This window comes from Doryrhamphus excisus, chromosome 5 (assembly GCF_030265055.1).
Source record: "Doryrhamphus excisus isolate RoL2022-K1 chromosome 5, RoL_Dexc_1.0, whole genome shotgun sequence".
Lineage (NCBI taxonomy): Eukaryota > Metazoa > Chordata > Actinopteri > Syngnathiformes > Syngnathidae > Doryrhamphus > Doryrhamphus excisus.
This window is the reverse complement of record NC_080470.1, coordinates 7,830,637-7,851,397: the sequence shown is the minus strand read 5'-3', so window position 1 is coordinate 7,851,397 and position 20,761 is coordinate 7,830,637. Positions and strand designations below refer to the sequence as shown.

At 37.4% G+C, this 20,761-nt stretch overlaps 1 protein-coding gene across 2 annotated transcripts; it reads right to left on the bottom strand.

Annotated features, from left to right (window-relative positions):
* Positions 1 to 3,431: 3,431 nt before the first annotated feature.
* On the bottom strand, positions 3,432 to 20,173 carry LOC131130006 (regulator of G-protein signaling 8-like). 2 transcript variants are annotated; one of them, XM_058074018.1, is made up of 5 exons: positions 19,952 to 20,173; positions 14,849 to 14,959; positions 13,328 to 13,389; positions 8,341 to 8,507; positions 3,432 to 7,213 (listed from the first exon to the last, which is right to left on the bottom strand). In XM_058074018.1, the coding sequence occupies exons 2-5, from the start codon at positions 14,947 to 14,949 to the stop codon at positions 7,019 to 7,021; spliced, it is 525 nt and encodes a 174-aa protein (XP_057930001.1). In that variant the 5' UTR covers positions 14,950 to 14,959; positions 19,952 to 20,173; the 3' UTR covers positions 3,432 to 7,018. The 2 variants fall into 2 exon arrangements, with proteins under 2 accessions (XP_057930001.1, XP_057930000.1); XM_058074017.1 differs by lacking the exon at positions 19,952 to 20,173 and adding an exon at positions 17,697 to 18,077.
* Between the last annotated feature and the right edge of the window lie 588 nt (positions 20,174 to 20,761).

Below are 20,761 nucleotides of genomic sequence, written 5' to 3'. Positions count from 1 at the left end.
TTTCTCACTTTGTTATTGAATTCTTGTGGTTTGGGTTTCGTCATGTCAGAAAAAGTAAAAGTATGTTGCTTAGGAATTCATTTCAAATGATGCTAATAATTTAATTCCAGGTTAAAGTCATGAAAATACAGTAAGTGATACATCTGTAAATTATCTGCCTACGATTGTATTAATTGGTAGTGACAGATTGGTATCCTGGCGTTTACATGACATGTAACTCAATGACAAAAAAAGATCAGCTGACAAAACAGGGCAATTTTATCAAGAACTAACTGAACAGATACCAAGAAAATATGAAAGAGAATACTGATATAGGATCCCTCCCCTGAAAGAAAACATTGAAGGCAGCTATGTAACAATTCTTTAACATGACCAGTTTTGTGGGGTATAATAGTGGTTCTGTTCTCGGTCTCCTTGTTGGGGATGAATTAGCGCTGTTGTTTCTCATGCAGGAACACAAGCAACTGTCTTGGTTTATGAACACAGTTATTGATCTTGTTCTTGCATAAGGCTGTAGACGCCTACAAATGGCCATGTGCCATTTAAACATAACTTAGGTTAATTATGGTGAGTTACTGTCTTCTCATACTGACACAATAATGTACATTATTTAAGGATAATAAATTAAAATGTTCTGCATGAATTAGTTTCCGTTTTTTGGGCTGTCCTAAAGGAAGTTGTTGATATTTAGTATCTATCAATAGACAGATGCCATTGTTATCTGTTGTCTGTAGATGTACAGGATTAAGTAATACTACAGTACTACAAAGTGGCACTTTAACATGTAGATGAACCAATGGTGATGGGTGCATTTTGTACCTGGGCCTTCAGTGGGTACTTAAAAAACCTAATCAACCTTTTAATACCACCACCATATCACAATCCTAATATTAATAGTTTAACTGACATCAGCCAGCACTCCTAACTCTGAAGGCCCTTGGCAGATTACATGGACATTACAACACATAAAGGTGAATTCTGGTGATTAGCCAATGCAACAATGGATATGGGTTGACTCTGTAGTTCTTTGCTAACTAACACAGTTATGCCATAAGTCACAAAAAAAGTTTCTATATTTCATAAGTTTATATATAAGTTTCTATATATGCAAGACATATTTTGTGAGCATAAATTTCAAATGTGTATAACTGACTTCTTGAAGGCAAACGTAACCTTAAAAGTCCCTTTCTTTCATCATTTATATGTACTGTATTTATATGAATTGTTTGTTTCTTTCAGCTTTTTCTTAACTATAATAAAAAATATAATAGTAAAATCTAGAATACTAGAAAAAAGATTCAGTTTGAGTACAGATTAATAATGCTAGCCAAGGTTCCTCTGTACTTTCCCTCAATCACAAAGACACTATTTTAAATGAGATACAATTTAAAGGTGTGAAGGAAGGTTTAGTCTTATCTGTGCTACAAAAGACCATAAATTACACTTCCTGAAATAGAATAATAGAATTTAGCCAGTGCTCAGTGTACCAAGACCAAGTATCACAAATTCGGTTGAGCCAACAAAAGTGGAGTGGATGGCCCCTGCTAGGACACAAAACTGCAAAACTGTATTACATAACATGCCCAGCACCAATGTGTGAGTGAAGATTTAATAGAAGCATTTGTTGCCAGGAAATTGAAGAAAGGCCGCCTGAGGGAAACCAGCCACCTCCACATGCACTCATTCTGTGATACCAGCACACCTTCTGTTCCAGTGGCAACAGGAGAAGGCGCAACTGGAAGCAAGACTAACAAAGAGGTTGACAATACCAATAGTGACAAACGACAAGTTGTATCATTTTTTAAAATTTTTTATTAAAATAAACATTTTGAAAAAAGAGGTTTGCTGAGTACCTTTGCATCATGTGGACAATCAGGCTCAATCAATGGCCTTTGCGTCATTTGTGTCCAGCCACCTCAGATGGTTGTCATGGCAACAGCAAGTAATCACAAAGTGAATGACACAGTGGATGACAGTATGTTCCGAGACCACCTGTAAATGTAGAAAAACCAAGAGTAAGTGAGACGACAATACAATTGTTTATTTTTGACACACTGCTCATTGCCGTGGACGTTCAATTTTGGAACATATTAGATTCAGCTCCCTGCTGCACGGTGTACAAGTGGTTAGCATGCTGGCCATCATATCAGGATATCAGGGAGACCTGAGTTCAAATCTTCATTGAGCATCTTTGTGTGGAGTTTGCTTGTTCTCACCATGTGACTCCAAATTGTCCATAGTTATGAATGTGAGTGTGAATGGTTGTTTGTCTATATGTGCCCTGTGATTGGCTGGCGACCAGTCCAGGCTGTACCCCACCTCTCGCCTGAAATCAGCTGTGCTATGATCCAGCGATCCGATTCCCCATGCGATCCAAGTGAGGAAAAGCAACAAGCACTCGCGCTACAACTGCACTTCTGTGTGGGGATAGGTTCCCAAAATACGTAGCCCGCAATAAGTGAAGTCCGTGAAGTACCCAACTGTATATGTGTGCAATTATTATACATATGTTTTATGACTGTAAAAACACTCACAATACACTTCATACACTTCTTTTCTCAGACAGGCATGACATTGAATTGTAACACTCTCAAGCCGTGTAGCGTCTAAATTCCTTTAGCATGTCCAGAAAGCCTAAACTTTTTGTACAATGGTTTTGCATCCTCCTTTGTATCCTCCTTTGATGTTTTGTCGATATTGTGGGTTTTATCGGGGAGAAAATTGCAACCCTACAAAGACTGCAAGCCAGCAAAATGAAAGGCGAAAGGTTGTTGTAAACAGAGTGGGTAAGAAGGACAAAGTAAGAAGCCATAAATTTACCACTTCCACACAGAATGCGAGGCGAACTAAAACACTGTAATGTCTAACTAATGTACTACATCCTACATTTGACTAGTTTTTCAATAATTAATGCGGCAAGATCGCTGCCGTATTGTATGCTACCTGGCAAATGTACGCAAACCAAACCATCCATTTTCAACTTAAAACAAAACATATGCTAACCAGGGTGTACGCTCACCCAAGTTAAACTGAAATAGGTCACATCTCACTTTCAGCTTGCCTCAGGCAGTGCTTTGGGAAGGTTTGATGTTTGAGACCATTTGGGGCCATCTGCATGCTTGGGCCTTACTTTACCTCAAACCATGGTTATCATTAGCTCTTAACCCAAAACAACCTGAAATTGCGTTCTCCTGTCATTTAATGATGCACATGGACAGAAAATCCCATCTGATACGCAGCATGCCCCTTCATCATTGCCCTCCACAGAGATGAAATACAGATGGGATGAGATTCATCTTTCCTTGAAGTGTGTTTTCATGTGGATCTTTTCACAGCAAATTATGGATTGCGTTAATTTTAGAGTGGCTGGCTTTTACCGGAGGCTCAGAGACTCTAGAAGAAAAGAAGAGCACAGGAAATTGTATGAACATATATTTTTTAATGAATGAAACTCTTACTAAACATCTTTTCATTTGATTGGAAGGTTTTCATAAAAATAGAAAGTAGGTCAAGAAGAGCATATTGGTGCTATGCACAACTGGGAGCAGCATGGATATCCGATGCACTTGGAGTACACGTGAAACAAATGGGATACAAGAATAAAAAGAGTGATTTCACTGTGTTCAGTATATAGTATAGTGTTCAGTCATTAGCCATACCAGTATTTATAAGGATATTTAACAAAAATAAATAATATTCACAATTTTAGAAGCAAATGACAAAGAGTAAGCTGGTCAGGTAATCGCGATTTCAGTTCAGAGGGGCAAACAAATATCGTGTTTACCTTTCGCATAATCTAAAACTTCTGTTTTCCTTCCATAAAAGCCACAAACCATGAAATTGGAATTATGTTTGACTCAATGCTCAAACTGCCAACAGCTGCTGTTGCTTTTGAAAGAACAAGGTACAAAAATACCCCGTGCAGAGAGCAGTTATTCCTGAGGGAGTTGTGCGTCAAGCTTTCTCGTAGGTTTTGTGAGTAGCTACGTCACAGAATTTAAAAAGCAGCATTGCGGTACAATTTCAGCTGGGGTTAATGTCGAATCATAAACAATTCAGATGTGACTGCAAGGTAAGGTGCTTAAAAATACATTTTTCCACAGGCATATACAGTACGAGGCTTAAATAGAATCAATTGAAGTCATAGTAACGTTGCATTTTACCATGATGATGCTGATTGCCCGCTGTGTGATAATTTATGATGATGACTAACACTATTGTGATCTGCAAGACAATTAAAAGGAACACTTTTGTTGTAATTTTGCCCATCACCCAAAATCCTAAGTCAGCTAGGAATGCACGTAATGGGACAAAGTATTCCGCCTGTAAAGTCTTCTGAAAACGCCCCATTTGTCTACTGTGTATTAGCCAACCTACAGTGACATTGCTATTATTACACTATATTGACAGTTACTATGGTACACATAATGTCATTGTATGGTCATATCACCTCGTACTTCGGTACAAGGTACATTATTTTTAAAAAAACAACAAAAAACAAAACAAAAACTGTATTATGGAAAACAGGAAGTGAACAAATGTAACAGTTACTGAGTGTAAAAGTACCAGATGGAGGGGTAGGATTTAATAAGCTTTGCTTCTTCCTACTCCTTTTGGACATGTGGAACTGTGAACTGATTATGTGATGCACTCAATTGTAATCTGATGCATGTACAAATGAAAAAAAAAACATTACCATTACCATTGTTATTAACATTTTTACACCAAAAAACTATGTTACTGCCATAGTCACGCCTCACCACACCACACCGGCAATGCATCAGCACCACACTCACAATGCCTCAGGCCACTACAGAAAGGTAAGGCAACATATTGGAGGTGCCACCACTGCTGCTGTGTGTTTGTTTTTACCTTTGGAGAAGTTACTGTGAGGTGTAGCATTTGTCTCTATGTTTCTCAACTCATGAAGAAAGTTCCATTAATGCGTCAAATTACCCAAATGTGACAATACTGGAAGGCCTACTTGTTATCATGAATGTACCTGTTACTACATGGACCCAACGTATATGTAAAACCATAAAACGTTGGAGGTTTTTGGAGGTACCACTCAACTGCATATTTTGACCTGTTTTTATATCTTTAGAATGCACAGAGAAAGATGTGTGTTCATGTCTCACATAAGGATAGCAGTTTTCCTTTTAAGAACACCCCTAGTAGCTTCTATAACGGCACACTATTTTTATTTTGTGTAAATATGTAGTATGCTGCCAGGCTACAGATATATGTGTAGTTAAATGAAGAGAAATAATGTGGGTAAACTTTTGGCAGCACCAGTGTCAAATCATGATAAAAACAGCAGATACAACATCCGTGTCAAAGGTCAATGCTACAGGAAAATTCAATGATGTTTCCTGAAATTACACTGGTCTGTTTGTTTTTTTTTTTTGAAGGCCCGTCTGTGTGACTCAGTAAAGAGTGGAAGAGTACAGCTCAATGACCATTTGCCCGTAAATCAGGGGTGTCCAGACTTTTTCCTCCAAGGGCCACACACACTAAAAGATGAATGAATACTATTTTGTAAAGCAAAATAAATGCTTTTTGGTTTCATGCTTTGTTTCTCATAATACAATTACCGTATTTTCCGAACTATAAATTCCATTTTTTTTCATAGGTTGGCTGTTCCTGCGACTTATACTCCAGAGCGACTTATACATGAAAAAACTGTTTATGCTACATAAACACTGGACACCTTTTCTGTTCATGTTTATTTTTTGTGTGGCTGAATAACCACCACCTATTCAGCCTGTTCTCTATTCTTTTATTGTTAGAACCTGTCTTCCAAGGGGACGTGATGTCTGTTTTGGTCAAGTAGTTTGTAAAATAAATTACCCGCAAAAAATGCGACTTATACTCCAGTGCGCCTTTTTGGCCTTGTGTGACTTATACTCCGTAGTGACTTATAGTCCAGAAAATACGGTATATTCACGTAAAATTGTGCCCTTTTTCCTGATTAAAATATTATTACTTTTTCTCTTCTTATTTTGACCTGCTCATAAAATTACTGCTGATTTCATTCAGCTAGCATTCATGCAGTAACATAAGAAGAGACCAGAGACTACACTTCCATGCACTAAAGTAGTCCAATTACCAAAATACTATTTTCACACATAAGCATGAAGACCCTGTTTACATGCAGCAACTCTAATGTCATCTGTACAGGAACTTTCATTTTTGTCTTGGAGCACACAAATATCCAAGAACACCCAAACAACAATAATAAACAGGAATAAAAGAAATTGACATAAACATGCAAAAACATTGGGCCTTCTCACAGAAGGCAGAAAACCTTTTTAAAAACAAAGTTCTCCACAGGTTACAAGAAGATCAACAAGAAATTGGTCCATTGCAGTATTCTGAAAGCGGAAGACCTCTCACAATGGAGCTTTGTAGTGTAGGGAATGATTCTGAGAAATGTGAGGCATTGGCCTAGAATATAGTGTAGGGTACTGTAGTTCTCAGAAAGAGTACTTTCATTGGAGCATTTTTTTTCTACTGATGTCAAGCTTGTTTCTCCTCAATGTAGGGTTGCTTTATCTTTACATATGAAAACAGAGGGAAGCAAGGAATTCAGTGGAATTCATATGTGACAACAATGCTCAGAACCACAGTGTCTGTTACCGTTATTGTGAATTATTTTACTTTTTTAAAGTTATCTATCATCTATTATATATTTATTAGAATCTTTCTAACCATATATTTTGATAGCAGAGAGAATGACCTCACATAAAGGCCAAACAATATAAGTTAGATAAATCATGCAATCACAAAATATACTGTATTCTGTCACCCAACATGCTGAGGTTAAGCAATTATGTATATGTGTCCATGGCTCACATTCTGTACAAGCTTACTTTTTGAATTCATAAAGAGAGTAAACATACTTTACATGGAACTGGTGCAGACAAGCATTCACCTCTTCAGTATTAATAATCTGAGGTCTAAATATTGTATTTACATGTGCGATTTTCATGTCCGTTTAACTTGTCTTTCAGTAGAATCAAACAGATCTCCGTTGGCCATGGGCGTGTGTCCTGTTGACAATATCCTGGTACATCTTTGATCTGAGGAATCGTGGGTAGGAGTCTTTCTCCATCAGACAATATATTTTTGCTTGAGCCTCATTTAAACTGCTGGGCGAGGGGTCCTCCAGGCTCCGTTTAGTCTTCTCCCTGGTGCGGTAGTCAATGTTAACCTGGCAGAATATAAACAGTAAGAGTACATTATACTGGTTGACTTCAACATCTTTGATGTGGAAGACATGTTTCCACATGCTAACTGTAATGTGGCTCAGTATTCTATGCCAATATGATCAAATGTCGGTATGATCTGGGAATTTCCTTGTGAGATCAAGGATAGTCTCTTGTAGCAGATCTCCTCCTGGATCTGGATCAAGGTAACAGTCATCTCATCAACATCTGTGGTGATCAGTGGTGTGTGCAACAATTGAGGATGTCACAGAAAGAGTTTTCCATTTTTTTCTATGTACAGTTGTCCCTCGTCACATCACACTTAGAATTTTGTGTTTTCCCTTTTTTGGAAAAAATACTCTCAAGAGCAATCACACAAAAGTCATGCTGTTTCATGTTGAAAACGGTCTATCATTAGTCAAAACATGCATATTTAAGCAAATGTTAGATATTTATTTGCCCCAAATAAGCTTTAGTTAAACTCCAAAAACTATATAAACTTGATAAGCCCCGCTTATCTCATATTTCCGCAAAGTAGACCTCAATATTAATAAATTGGAAGATTTTTGTAGTTAAAGCATAGAAAACCTGTTTATAATATAAACAACAGTTAACATTATTAGAGTCCTGTAGACGTTAAATAACACCCCTATAGTCATCTTTATACTGGTATAAAGTGACACAAGTACACAAATAACACAAGTAGAACCTGCAATACTCTCCAGCATAGACCCGCAACTTTAATGAGAATAAGCGGCAAAAAAAAATAACTATGATGGACTATGAGTGTTTCAAAAAATGCTCACACACTAATGTACATGCAAAACAATACTAGCATTTTTAATTTGCATTTTGGGTACTTTTTGTTGGCCATTTGGGTTGATTACCTTTTTGTTAGTTTGTATTGTGTGATTAAGGAGATAAATGTCAAGCTCAAGCAAATTGATGTCATATGCAGCAGTGCTTGGCAGCATATCCTGGGCTTGATTAGAGTGTCAATAATGGACAACTGGGTGCTCAATGCTTGTTTTTTGGCATTCGCGGGTGGTCTCGGATCAAGACATCCTCCAAAAGCATTGTATACCAGTTTTCCTCTTTTTTTTGTAACAAAATATCACTAAACCACACTGACCTCTCTTGGTGCCTGAACATCAATGAATTCTTTGAAGATCTTATTTGCTTTTGATAGAAGTTTGCTGGAGTTCTTGATTTTTTTGTAGTCCTCGCAGGCCATCCAAAACTCAATGTTCTCATCACTAAACTCCGTTTTGAGAAATGTCCGAAAAGCAGCCAGGCCATCTGGACATTACAAGAGAAAGGAAGTAACAACAGAAGAAAGATGGAAAAAAATGTGGATTAAAGTTGCAGACTAACAAATGTAGCAATAATTTTGAAAGACATTTATGTAATGTTCGATTCCTCATAAAAGGATTTGTTTGTCATCACTGAAGTACCGAGCATATGGCCATACAATCACAAGAAAAACGTGCAAACTCCACACAGTGCGGTCTGAGCCAGATTCGATCTCAGAATCTCATGGCTGTGAGGCAGATTTCTATCATACTGCACATGTGATAATAACTTTCATATTATTGTTGATATTTGTCCGGTACATAGACTGTGGTTCCTAGAAATGTAATATAGTTGTTGTTTTTTTTTGGCACAGATAAATGAACACAGGAATATTTTATTTAATCCTTGGTCTGTCTTCATCAGTGAAGATAGATGATCAATTACTGTAATGTGCAACCACAGAGGCAGGGCATGTTTTTCTACAAGCACTGTGTCATGGTGGCATGTTATTTCATCCTTCTTGTCCCTGCTGTTTACCCAATAATGTTGGGCAGAAGGGACACGATGGTCTATCTGTGAATATGCAACAATACTGGTCACAACATGATGTTTTGTTTAGTCTGTTGACAGAGTAGTTTTAAATCACAACAATAATAGATGTCGTAAAATGTCCAATCCACAAATTTAGTTGATAATGAATAGATATTTCAGTATTGTTTTTTTTTTCCATAATTTTTTATATTTAAGCAAATTGTACTTGTAATATATTACTTATTTTCAAGCAAAAAGATGGCTGAATGACGTAAAATACAAATACAAGGTAGAAAAATCATAATCATAATTGTGAATGTAGTATTGGACACTAGGAGTCAAGACACCAATGTATGGGACAAAAAAAACTAGTTCACTTTAAAAAATAATAAATGTATATATAAATAGTTCAACGTAAAAGCCAGTGCATAAAGGTGCAACAGAACAAAATGTAGCAGTATTGTCTGCAAATAATACTACCTTTAGGTAGTATTTACAGATGTCATTTACATAAGGGTGAACAGTTTTGGTTCTAGTATTGACACTTGGGGTACACCGCACAATATCCAAAATATATACGCACCGAGTTAAAAGTCAAAACTGAGTCAAAACTGAAACCATTGAACCATTAGACATGTGCATTCAAAAGAAGGTCACATGAAGTTCATCGCTTGTAGTCCATTTTAGCATCCTAGCATATCTACTGTACGTGATTTGGTTTTAGCCCTTTTGCAAAATTACAAATATGCAAATAGAAAATTATTGGATATTTTTTTATAAAGACACTCCTGGCCCAAGCCATACATTTGATGTGGTTACTTTATATTCTTTCAGCAACTGCTAAAAGAGATGGCACTCAAAGATGGATGCTAGAAGAGCCTTCTTCTGTCTCTTACATCAGATCGCAACATATTGTGTGCCAAAGGAGTGACAGCCAATGAGGAGATGTTAGAGGTTTGTGTGTGTTTGTGTGTCTCAGCTTACTTTGTAAAACTCCAATATCAACAAAACACCCACATTTGACTTTTTCAGGCTATGCTGTCTGCCACACCTGTGCTCCCCCAAAAATATTGAAAAAGCTTCACCCAGGGAATTTGTTCCCAGTGGGATGACGACTGTGAGCAGCTGCTCCAGGCAGCTGTTTTGCAGCTTGCAGACAGAGAGGAGTGGTTGTCATTCTGGACAAGGTAATGGATACATTTGAACAGCATTTTTTATCATTAATGTTTGTCAAAAAGTTCAAAAGAAACTAAAACTGAATAATTTTTTCTTATGATAAATTATGTCAATCTACAAATTTGTTTGGCAAAGAATAATTGAGAATAATTTGTTTGGCAAAAACAAAGCAAAATACACATTTAGATCTGCACACCTTACTTCAACATTATTGTAAATTTTAGCAGCGGGTACAATCATCCTTACACACACTGGCACTGGCCTTTATACCAGTCCCCTGACAAATGGCAACCTTTATATTACAATATTATTGTAACAGATGATACCTTTTTACTTTAATAAAGAAAAAGAGAAACGCTATTGAATTCAAGAAAGAACTCAGAGCAAAGTTCTGGCTCTTGCAACTTTTTAATGCAGAGATTCATCTAGCACTTAGTCCACTTAGTCATCAGTGTATGGTGGAGTGCTTGAAAGGAGAGATGAAGGAGACAGATGCAGAGTAGTTCATTGTTCTAGATGTGTTCTATGAACAAATAAACCACCCCCACACACATTATTAAGATGATTATAGAATTCCCTGGTCGGGATCTATCCGTAGTGTCCAAACTCTAAAAGAAGCACTATATATTCTTCACAGGGAAATGAGTCAACAATGATGCTTTGTCTGGGCACTCGACAAGCTTGTTTAATGCACTGTATGACAACTGAGACTGTGTACGAAAACCGAGACATATTTGTAGCATTAATTTTTGACAAAAACTGAGATTCCACTGTATATATAGGATGCTGCATGTGGTTATCATTCACACCAACATGTCCTATTTCTTACTCAGTACCTTCACAAGTTCACAAGCCCTAGTAGAGCATCTCCATTTTAAGGTCTCGCTCTGCGAGCCACATGCCGTCTCTCCAGTAATTAATTGGTTTGAACATTCAGAAGGAGGTTATGATTTATCCCATTAACTCCGGTGTGTCCAAACCTTTAGTACCGTAGAGATAAATTGACGGACACATGGGGATCACTTTGTTACATGTTGTGCATTAAAGACCTATCATATATATGAATAATACAGAATATTACTAAAATATGCCAAGGCCCAATAAAATATATATATTACAAATTTCCCCACTGAGGGACGAATAAAGGCATATCTTAATATGAGCTGTAGGCCGATTATGGCCCCCCCTGGCCACACCTTTGGACATCAATTTATCTCTGCAATAACTGACAGTCAACAGGGCCGTATCATTTTACTGTTTCAGAGCGACACTTAGGGTATACTAAAGCGTGGCGTGAACGCTAAGAACACATTTTATCTTCTGGACCCCGATGGCACTTTAAGACACGTACAGGACTGTTTCAAAGAGTTATTTATCAGGTGAGACCAGTGCACACATTTAATTGGGTCCTTCAAGTTTTTATAACCACCTCTTCTTCGTTTATGTCAACTGGATTGGGACGGCCAGCTGGAAGAAGCTGTGTATGTGAGTTAGTGACAACCGACTCGTTGTGGTGACCCAAATGGGTTGTGGTCAAATGGCAAGTCCTGCTCATGCCCCTCCAAAGATGTTTTGCTTGGTGTCGGCCATGTTTTTCATACAATCTTGGTCAAATTTGACATGCTTGTGTGTCCCCTAAAGGTGTATAACAAATGATGTGGTGCTATGGTGGGTGTTTTGTAGACTGAGCTATGTGAGAAATGTCAAGTCAATCCAATTTATGCAGTTTAATAACTAAGTCACTAGAAAACAGTCTGGCAACAGGACAGGCGATGTTGACAAATACTGCAAGCAAAGGTTCGGTTGAGCTCATATGACCCTGTTTTCAGCGGAAATGATTGTCAGAAATATTATGTCTTGATTATTGTACGGCCAAACAGTGCTCCCAAAAGACTAGCTTGTGTCCTCTTGTATCATTTCATTTGCCCAAACAAAGCATCCACGCGTCGGTTACTTAGTCTCTGTGAAGAATGGATAGTGGTTGTTTGAGAGTTAGACAGAGTGCAGCCAGGGAATCCTTTAATCAATTTTGTTATTATTGTGTGTGGGTGATTTATTTGTTTATAGGACACACACAGAATGATGAACAACTCAGTATTTGTCTCTTTTCTTCCTTTTATAAAACACTGTGCTCCTTGCACTGATGAGTGCATTGCATATTTCTGAGTGTTCAGACAGTTTCTGTTTTTTTTTTAGTCTGACTTCAAAGTAATTTACTATGGGGCCAAAAAAAGTTGCAGTGCCAAAACTTTAATAAAGGAGGTGAGAAACATTTTTGAATTCAAGAAAGAACTTGGAACAATGTACCAAATTAGAATCATTCAAACACAACATTTTGCACATTCCACCTGTTGAGTTGTTTTTGCCTTTTGTGTCATCTTCCCTGAAACCTCCTGGACACACCAGTTCTATGCGTCACCGTTCAGGCACGCGCTTCCTTGACAGTCGGGCAGTCCTGACGCAACCTCTGGTTGAATGCAGCAGCGCTTCTCGAGCCATGCGGGGTGATGAGGAGGGGCAAGGCATCATTCTAAATTACCTCATAGCAGGCTGGTGAAATGTCTTCTGTACCTTTTTACACATTTTCCATGTATTTGCATAAAACATCTAATCCATCTGTCCCTGGGGGGGTCCTGCTCAGTGTCACAGGTGGCAGAAAAAAGGAATGCTTCATTTGCCCACCAGAAGTTAAATTCCTGTTGAGTGTGAATGTAATTTCTGGAATTTCTGAACATGCTACATTAAGAGTTTCAAAGTTTTTGTGTGCATCCAGACAACATATACACATTATAAAGATGAATGCACCTCATTGCAGTCCCTTGACAATGAGGAAGTGCTCTTCAAAGGAAGTCTAGAGACATGTTTGTGAGTTGGAGATACATATATTGTGTTGGAACTGTACTGCAGTTAATGTATACCAGGTCAGAATGACGTTATTAAAGAGTATCTTTAAAAGGTACATAAAATGGGAATGGTAGAGTAGAATTGATTTCACTGACTGCAAGGGAGGCAATAGAAGTGACTGAGTGACTGTTAACTTTGGGTGCATATGAATCGTCCAGACAAACCAATGCCCCCACCAAAGAGGGAAAAAAAGACAAATAAATACATGCACTTACGTTTATGAGAAAGAATTTGGTCAAATGAATCAGACCAGTGAAGAACCTCCTCTGTTGACAATCTGATGGAAAGAAGGAAAGAAAAAATATTATGATGTCAGAAATATGTCTTGGTTATGATTCCAAAACCAGAACGACATAGGAACCTGAGGTCAAATGCTCATTATGTTTTGGAATGTAACAAATATTTTCAGGGAAAATGTGCCCCCTAAAGTCATAAGAACGTCGGAATTTGGTCTGCTGTTGTACACATCATCCTCAGTAACACAAGACTTCAACTCGGCAAGCGTTAAAGAATTAACTTTGTACGCATGTTCTGCTTTTTCTTTGACGTCTGTGGCACTGATTCCAAAAGACGCCCACACAGCAGCTTCTCAGAGATTACGTCATATGCAGCAGTTCCCTATCCCTCCATCGATTGCCTCCAGTGCCTTCCATTCACACTCACTTCCACGCCTATAGGCAATATAGACTCGGTAATTAATCTAGCCTGCATATTTTTGGAACGTTGGAGAATGCCAAAGTATCCGAAGAGAACCTACAAACTCCACACAGAGATGTTTCAACAGATATATGAACTCATGATAATGCAGCGGTGGCTCAAGTTAATTTCCCAATGAAAACCAGGACATTTTCATCACTTTCTGGAAAAAAAAAACAGGACGGCCAGGACAGGATGTAACAACAGGGTGTGTCCTGGTAAAATTGGACATTTGGTCATCCTATGTTAAATTGTTATGCAGCACAGCATTAATGTAAATATACTTAGAGATACAGTGATTGCCTACGTAAGAAATGTTCATACCATTTAATCTCTAATAGTGTTAAAATAGTGATAAAGCACACAAATTAATATTTAATTCAAGTTGAAACATGAGGTGGTTATACGTTGGTGATGTAATTAATATTCTTCATATTAAACTCAACTTCTGCCTTAATATAAACTGCTGCCTCATTAGCGTTTTTAGTAGCACTACACTGTATTCATTTCATTTCAAAGGGACCCTTTAATGGGTTTGAACTTCCAGCACCTCGTCTCTGCAGTGTGATGTTTATTATATCCACCGGATGCATCAGGGCCAGGGCGTATTGGATGCTGGGAATCCATAGTCTCTCTTGTTAATTCAAGGAGCAAGTATACATTAGTTCACAATGATTATCCCTTTTGTGTGGAAAAGACGTGTATGGGTAGGTAAAACAACTTTATGATATGGGTCATAAGAAATATGACAGATAATGTTGTTAAGCCTTATTTAACCATGATATATGTTTATGTGATGATATTTATCTTTGGACACAAGAGAGTGCAAAACTCTAAAAGATTTGAATGATTTGACTCACTTTATTTTGCTTAGACAATTGGATGTCATAAAAGGGAATCATCATTATTTAGTTGATATATTGTTACATTGCCTTATATTGTTGTTTATACATTGTTTAATTGTTTTAGGGCATAGTGACATTTTAATTGCAACAACAATAAGGACGTTGTTACAAGTGCACTGCATGTGTTGGACTCACTTCAAACATCTGGCAGTGGCTCCCTGGGCTGGAGGCAGAAACTCGGAGAAATCACTGTAGGAGTCAGACTTGTGGGATAAACATCCTAGTCTGGTCTTCATGGCAGCAATCCTGCAAAACAAATATAACAGGAATGTCTACATTTGAAAAATAAGCTCAGCAGTCATAGCTCAACGTTTTTTTAAGTCCCTAATCTGCCTGATTCCTGTCTTTTGTGTCTGAAGAATAAATGACATTTATTGCTGTGCACTGTCATTCTTCTTCGTCATAGTTGAATACCAATGAACAATCTTTTGCAATGGTTGATTGCTTATTTTTCATCCATAGACAGTGTTTTGGCTTTCATGTTGTTTTTACCTCTTAATGCAGTCAACACAGGCATAGTTCATACTGAATCTGAAAGTGATTCACTGATAGAATAAGTCACTTCTGCTGACATGGAACAAACAAAAGGTGTTCTCTTTTAAGTTGTGCAACCGACCCAGATATAAATACCTGTTTACCTAATCTTTAATAAAGAGTGCAGGATGGAGCTACATGGGTACAGTTTTGCTGAATTGTGTTGGGCAAGGTGAGCGGATGGACTGCATGCTATTTTAAGGGATTTCCAGCCACTTGTGGAACGTGTGTCAGAGGAAAAAACAACTGAAGTGTTAGCTGATTGTTTCAGCTGCACTTTAGATCTGTGGTCTAGTTTCCCCAGAAATAGTCCTGTTACATATTCGATGTTACACATAAAACTGATGCACTGGACCAGCGCAGATGTGCGTGTAATCTGTGAGTCATAATCTCAGGCGGAGAATTTCATTTACTAATGAATTGTTATTTTCAGCAAGGATTTTCTATATCTGCACATTGGATAAAATGAAACATTATGGTTCCCAGGTCACCTTTCATGTCAGAATCCTGCTTGGGGGGGGGGGCAACTGCACCAAATTCAGGGTGACAGTCAGCTTCCTCTTGCAAAATGAATGCATCGGGATTGTAGTTCTGCAAATAGACATGATCTGTAATTGTCATATTTGGGCTTACTTTCTAGCTTATCTTTAAATAAACAAATTTTTGTGCACTTGAATAGGCATTACTATTTTGCGATATTACTATGACAAAAGCCCTGTAAAATCGACTTTTAAAAAGGAATGTAAAATTGAAAGTGTTTTTGAACTATAATAAGATTGAGAAATACATACTGGAATACTATCTATAGGGGAAAGGACTCTATTTGCTCAATTGGCAGCATATCATCTCATCTATGGAAAAATGCAAAAGGATTTTCTTTTGTCTTTTTCAAAAGCTTTGCTTTCTCTGCTTACCAACCTTTCCTCTGCCTCTCCCTTCTTCCTTGGATATCTCAGCTTGCAGTGTGGTGCAGACACGTGCTGCTGCTGCTGAGCTATTTATATATATTAAAAAAATAAAAAATCCTGACAAATCTGTGTAGTCAGAAGGAAGCAGTGCATGTTCTATTCAGCCATGCAGCAAAGACTGGCTCCTGGAGGATAGGAGCTAAAAACAGCAACAGAAAGCCTCTCTCACACACAGAGACGTGCCTCATGACTTTTAAAGAACAAGCTAAATTGGTGATCCTGCTTTATAGGCTGGTGAATTAACAGACCCAATTGTAGATCATGAGGGGTTGTTTGTCATATTTTTGGTTGCTAACTTGGTTCAATACAGGCTTTTTTGGATGTTTTCATGTTACAGTCAGCATGACAATTCTCCACTTGTATGACTCTTCTTTTATATTTTTGATGTTTTTCACAAGGCATAAACTGTACTGTGTTTGTGTGTTCATCCTGAGAGAGGATACACTATTGCTCGGAGGACCATGGATGTTGTCTCCATGATGGTATATCATAACTATAACTAGCACCATGTTATATATTATATGCATGTCATGCTATTCCTTTTTTTTCCTGTCCTCGCTGTCATCATTTTGCCTAGCCAGTACTCTAAATCATGCCTACCTCAATGTAGCATAAAAAAATAACATTCTGCATCAGGAGTGGTTTTATTCTGCTGTCTTTTTCTGTCAGTTCAGTAAAAAATTACCGGTAACTTCACTTTTATGAATGTTGTGATTATTTCTGAAGAAGTTAATTTCCCGCAAAATGACGTTCTGGTGAGGCACTGACTCATTTGGGGTTATTTTAATGTTAATACAGGTTGCTCATTACGAGATAACACATAAGATAATAATACATTTGTGTTAAAAGTTTTGATATTTTATGCTAAAAGTGTGATTACCTTCTGGTGAGCTAGGTTGTATAATGTATAACTTTCTTGCCAGTCATTCTTTTATTCAGCAAGGTAGAAAATATATTTCATGCATTTGACTTACTGCTCTCGCGCTGCTATGGTTAAAAAAAAAGCTGACTTTTCCTCTTTATTACGGAAGGATGGCAGTGACAAGCATCTTGTATCTCGCACACAACTCTTCAGAATGAGATCAGGTACTGCATCACATCATGTCCGATTAGCAACTAGTCAGACCACGCTACAGGCAGACATTATTTCTTTATTTTGCAGTTTTTTTTGGTAGTTCCTGGGGCGGAGCCTCCTGCCACTTACCTGCTGCACACATGCGACCTATTGCTAAGGAAAGGACAGGAAAAGGCAAAAAAGTGGTTATTAGTTATTTTCTATCAGGTATTCACACTATCATGATGTCCTGACGGCAAAGGCAAATAAAGCTTTCTTTCTATTGGTATGTATTATTTTTATATTTAGTAATTTATTTATTTATTATATATTTTATTTTATATTATTTTTATAAATATTTTATAAAAATAAAATATATATTTTTATAAATATTGTTGGGTGTGAGTAGAAGATCAATTTGACTTACATTTTTGTCTGTGAAAAATTGCGTTGGCCTTCTCAGAGACTCTCAGCTGTAAGCCCAAATCATCCCAAAAAAAAGGTTCTTCCAAAAGTAGAATGCCCCATCAAGTAAATTCAGTTTCTAAATAGAGACGTTTTAGAGTGCAGCACATTGACCCAAAGTTTACGTCCCACTTTTCTAGCCTCGTCTGTGTCATGAAGGGAATACTAAAATATATCCACTCATCTGAAAAGGGTACTTGGAAAATATCCAATGACTCATGTCCTCTCATGTGAATAACGTACAATTTTTCTGCCCGTCTCCCGTTTTGGGGGCATCCTGAGATGACACCTGAGCTCTTAGATAATTTTTATGGTCTGATAGTTTTGAGTTGGACAAAGCCACCAAGGGACACTTGGATGCTACTTTCATCTACTCTCCTCAGAGAGGTAGATCTACTATGTATGGTTGGATGGAAATCACTTCACCCATTTTCTCTCTTGATTTTGCTTTAAGGCTATTTGTTCTTTCCCAAACTTACAGGTTTACACTCTTATTATAGGTTTACGTTTGGTAACAATAAGTTAATGTAATGCGCATTCATTATTTAGACACACTCAAACCACAACGACTGTAGTTTGTATGCTGTTCTACTTCTGACGGTTTCCTGTTTCCTGGTTGACCATTCCATGCCTTCATGTGTCATTATTTAGTTACATTTTTATTTATTTTTTATTTTTTGTCCACAACGCCTGTAGTTTCATCTTTTGTTAGACCTTTTTGACTTCCTCTATTTTGGTTTTGTAGCTCTTTGGTTGTATTGTTAATTAGTAGACTATGGTCTATTATTAGGCAAACCATACTGAAATACAAGTGATATACAGTACTGGTGACAGCGATGACACGCAATTGGGACACTATCTTAACACTGCATGAAGTCAGCCATAGCCTGTCTTACATTATAGTGGCAAAAAAGTTTTCCTCCCATTTCATGTGGAAATGGTACATATATTTGAGGTTAACTGGTTAGCTCGCTTGCTGGCTAGAAGATGTCTCGAGTCCCTGCAGCACAAGAGTAAGTGTAAACAGTGAATCATATGAGTGTAAAGGTGTTATTTTGTGTCTAGATTGAATCCTATATCACGGAAATTGACTGTATTGGACTTGTCACTAAGGTGACCAAACATCCTGTATTCCCACGACATGACCTGCTTTCACATCTTGTCCTGCTTTTTTTTAGTTTTTAAAGTGATGAACATGTTCTGGTTTCAATTGGGCCATTCAATTGAGCGGCAATACGGCATCTGCATTTTGACCCAGCGTTAAATTGCATTGACAATTATAATCAGTAAAGGTGAGGCATGTATTTAAAGTATAAGGCATGTGTAAATAAACTTCGAGTATCTCAAATTTGCATAACTGACTGTGCCTGTTTATTGCAATGGGAATAAAGTACTGTTTATCCAAGTCTAGTCGGGTGGAGTTTTATTTTCTAGGATAAGCGGCATCAAAAATAGATGGGTGGATGACAAATGACCACCACATAGCATAAAGACAATGGCCATACTGGTAGAGTAGAGATCTACTTGGTAAATAACATACTGTTCACTATAATGTAATAACAGTCATATCATATAATTTATGTCCAAGTAGCTTTAATAGTGATGATATAAGTTTAAGATGCCTGGAATATCTTGAACTAAAAAAATGCATTATTGGATAATTTATTTTCCATATTACAGGACTCTAAATCATGCATCAAATTAATTTCAGTCAAATAGTACAAAAATAGTTTCACACAACTTAAGGCAAAAAAAAAGAGAATTGGTTCCGTCAGCCTTACTGTAAAGAGCAGTAGACCAAAAACCAAAATGTGCACAACTTCTAATTGTTAGATTGCTAATGTTAGATTGTTGAATTAGATTGTTCACGTATTTGGATAGGGATAAACTTCCAAAATCAGCAGGGGAATCAAATAATTCAGTTCATATTCAGGTATACAGAAAACAAAAATTAGCAGGATCGTGGGGAAATTGGCATTTACTCTTGTAAAAAGTTGTTAGTCTCCAGAAATAGTCCCATTGTTTCTGTGATATTAACCATGCACACAGATGTCAAACTCATGGTCATGCTGATTTAAAAGCAAATTTCCATTCAATGCAGTACATAATAATCAACCTGTAATCCATTAACACCAAAGACTCACATAATAGTTGAGCTCCATGTTCAGTAAGAATTACATAACACCGTCAGCCAGTAAATGAACATGACTACTTTACCTTGAATCTGTTGAGTCTGTGCAAGAGCTGTTGAGATGCACGTCTCCCCTTTTTATCACCGGCTATCCCAAACGTTCTAGTACGATGCAGCCTTCAATCCAGCAAAACAGTGTACTGCTCCGAAGTGAGAATATTGTGTATGCGTAATTGCAGCGAGTGTGAGACACAAGCAGCATGCTCATTGGGGTGAAATGTGGAAGAGATGGGACAGAGATGCTAGAGACAAAGTGGGTGGAATCAGAGACAAGTGCGTGGGAGAGTTAGCTTTATTTGCATGGAAGTATCTCCAAGGACATCTCAAGCACACCATTAAAATGGTGAAATGGCTTTTCAACACTTTGGGATTGACAAGATGGAAAATGAATGCTAAATACAGCCAAGATGGTTAATTTGCTGTCACATTTGATCTTAATGTTGGCTTCGTGAACATATGAGCTGCAAAACATTGCACAGCTTATAAACTTAATAAATTACCTTAGGCATAACTAAATTCAGTATTGCAGAGTCCACATGTAGGCCTACTCTGAAGTAATTTAAACACTAAACTCTATAAGCCTTTTGAGTGGTCCCCAAATTTGTAATGGTAATGGTTTTATTTCATTTGAACATGCATCAGATTACAATTGAGTGCATCCCATAATCAGTTCACAGTTCCACATGTCCAAAAGGAGTAGGCAGAAGCAAAGCTTATTAAATCCTACCCCTCCATCTGGTACTTTTACAATCAGTAACTATTACATTTGTTCACTTCCTGCTTTCCATAATGCAGTTTAAGTTTTTTTTGTTTTTTTTTAATAATGTACCTCGTAC

Coding starts and splice junctions, on each gene's coding strand:
- LOC131130006 (XM_058074017.1), bottom strand. Junction 13,390..14,848: donor GCCACTGCCAGATGTTTGAA/GTGAGTCCAACA, acceptor TCTTTCCATCAG/ATTGTCAACAGAGGAGGTTC. Junction 7,214..8,340: donor ATGTTCAGGCACCAAGAGAG/GTCAGTGTGGTT, acceptor ATATTCTGCCAG/GTTAACATTGACTACCGCAC.